A 620-nucleotide genomic window follows, 5' to 3' on the forward strand; every position below is an offset into this window, starting at 1 on the left:
GGCCAAATACGTGTTTTTCTACCGTACAAATATGAACCGCAGAATACACCTTTACGTTCAATCTATATTTTTTTTATGAGCATACCCGTGACCGTAATATCAAATTCTTATTGATGTTCTTTTAAAATAGTATTACTCCAATCCTTCGGAATTTGGAGTGCGGAGCTAGATTTTTGAACAATTTTGAATCTCCCCCCGTATTTCAACATTTCTGACAATTTATGTTTCCCTATGGATGCATGTACTGCTTTGTAGACAGTAGATACATACCTCCAGCGGAGTCCAGACACAAGCCACAGGACCACACCTCAGTAATGTGCCTTTAAAAAAAACATGCATCACTGAGCAAGGCGGCACTAAAATCTAAGCAAGATAGCGTTCAATGTTCAGCAGGTGGTGATAAGGCACTGGTTGCTGGTGTGTTTATGCTTGCAGAAGCACGGCAGATAGACTTTCAAAAGGAGGAGAAAAAGAATAGTTGGTGGCAACATGTGCGAAGATGGATCAAAGTCACTACAGGTATGTATTCACGCCAACCAACCACCATCGATTTGGAATGTTGGTTGTTCACTTAGTTCTTATGCCAGAGCACGTCAGTATATCGTACTGTCGACACCGAT

The 620-nt window shown here is 41.1% G+C and overlaps 1 protein-coding gene across 1 annotated transcript in view; it reads left to right on the forward strand.

The window, feature by feature from the left end:
- Positions 1-291: 291 nt before the first annotated feature.
- The window catches only part of SARC_13208 (hypothetical protein), a gene marked incomplete at its 3' end in the record, with an annotated part of 2,949 nt that continues 2,620 nt past the window's right edge, over positions 292-620 (forward strand). The window contains exon 1 of the mRNA XM_014292665.1: positions 292-519. Within this exon, the coding sequence (XP_014148140.1) occupies positions 490-519 (30 nt within the window). The remainder of the gene's footprint in view (positions 520-620) is intronic.

This window comes from Sphaeroforma arctica (genome assembly GCF_001186125.1).
Source record: "Sphaeroforma arctica JP610 unplaced genomic scaffold supercont1.3018, whole genome shotgun sequence".
Classification (NCBI taxonomy): domain Eukaryota; class Ichthyosporea; order Ichthyophonida; genus Sphaeroforma; species Sphaeroforma arctica.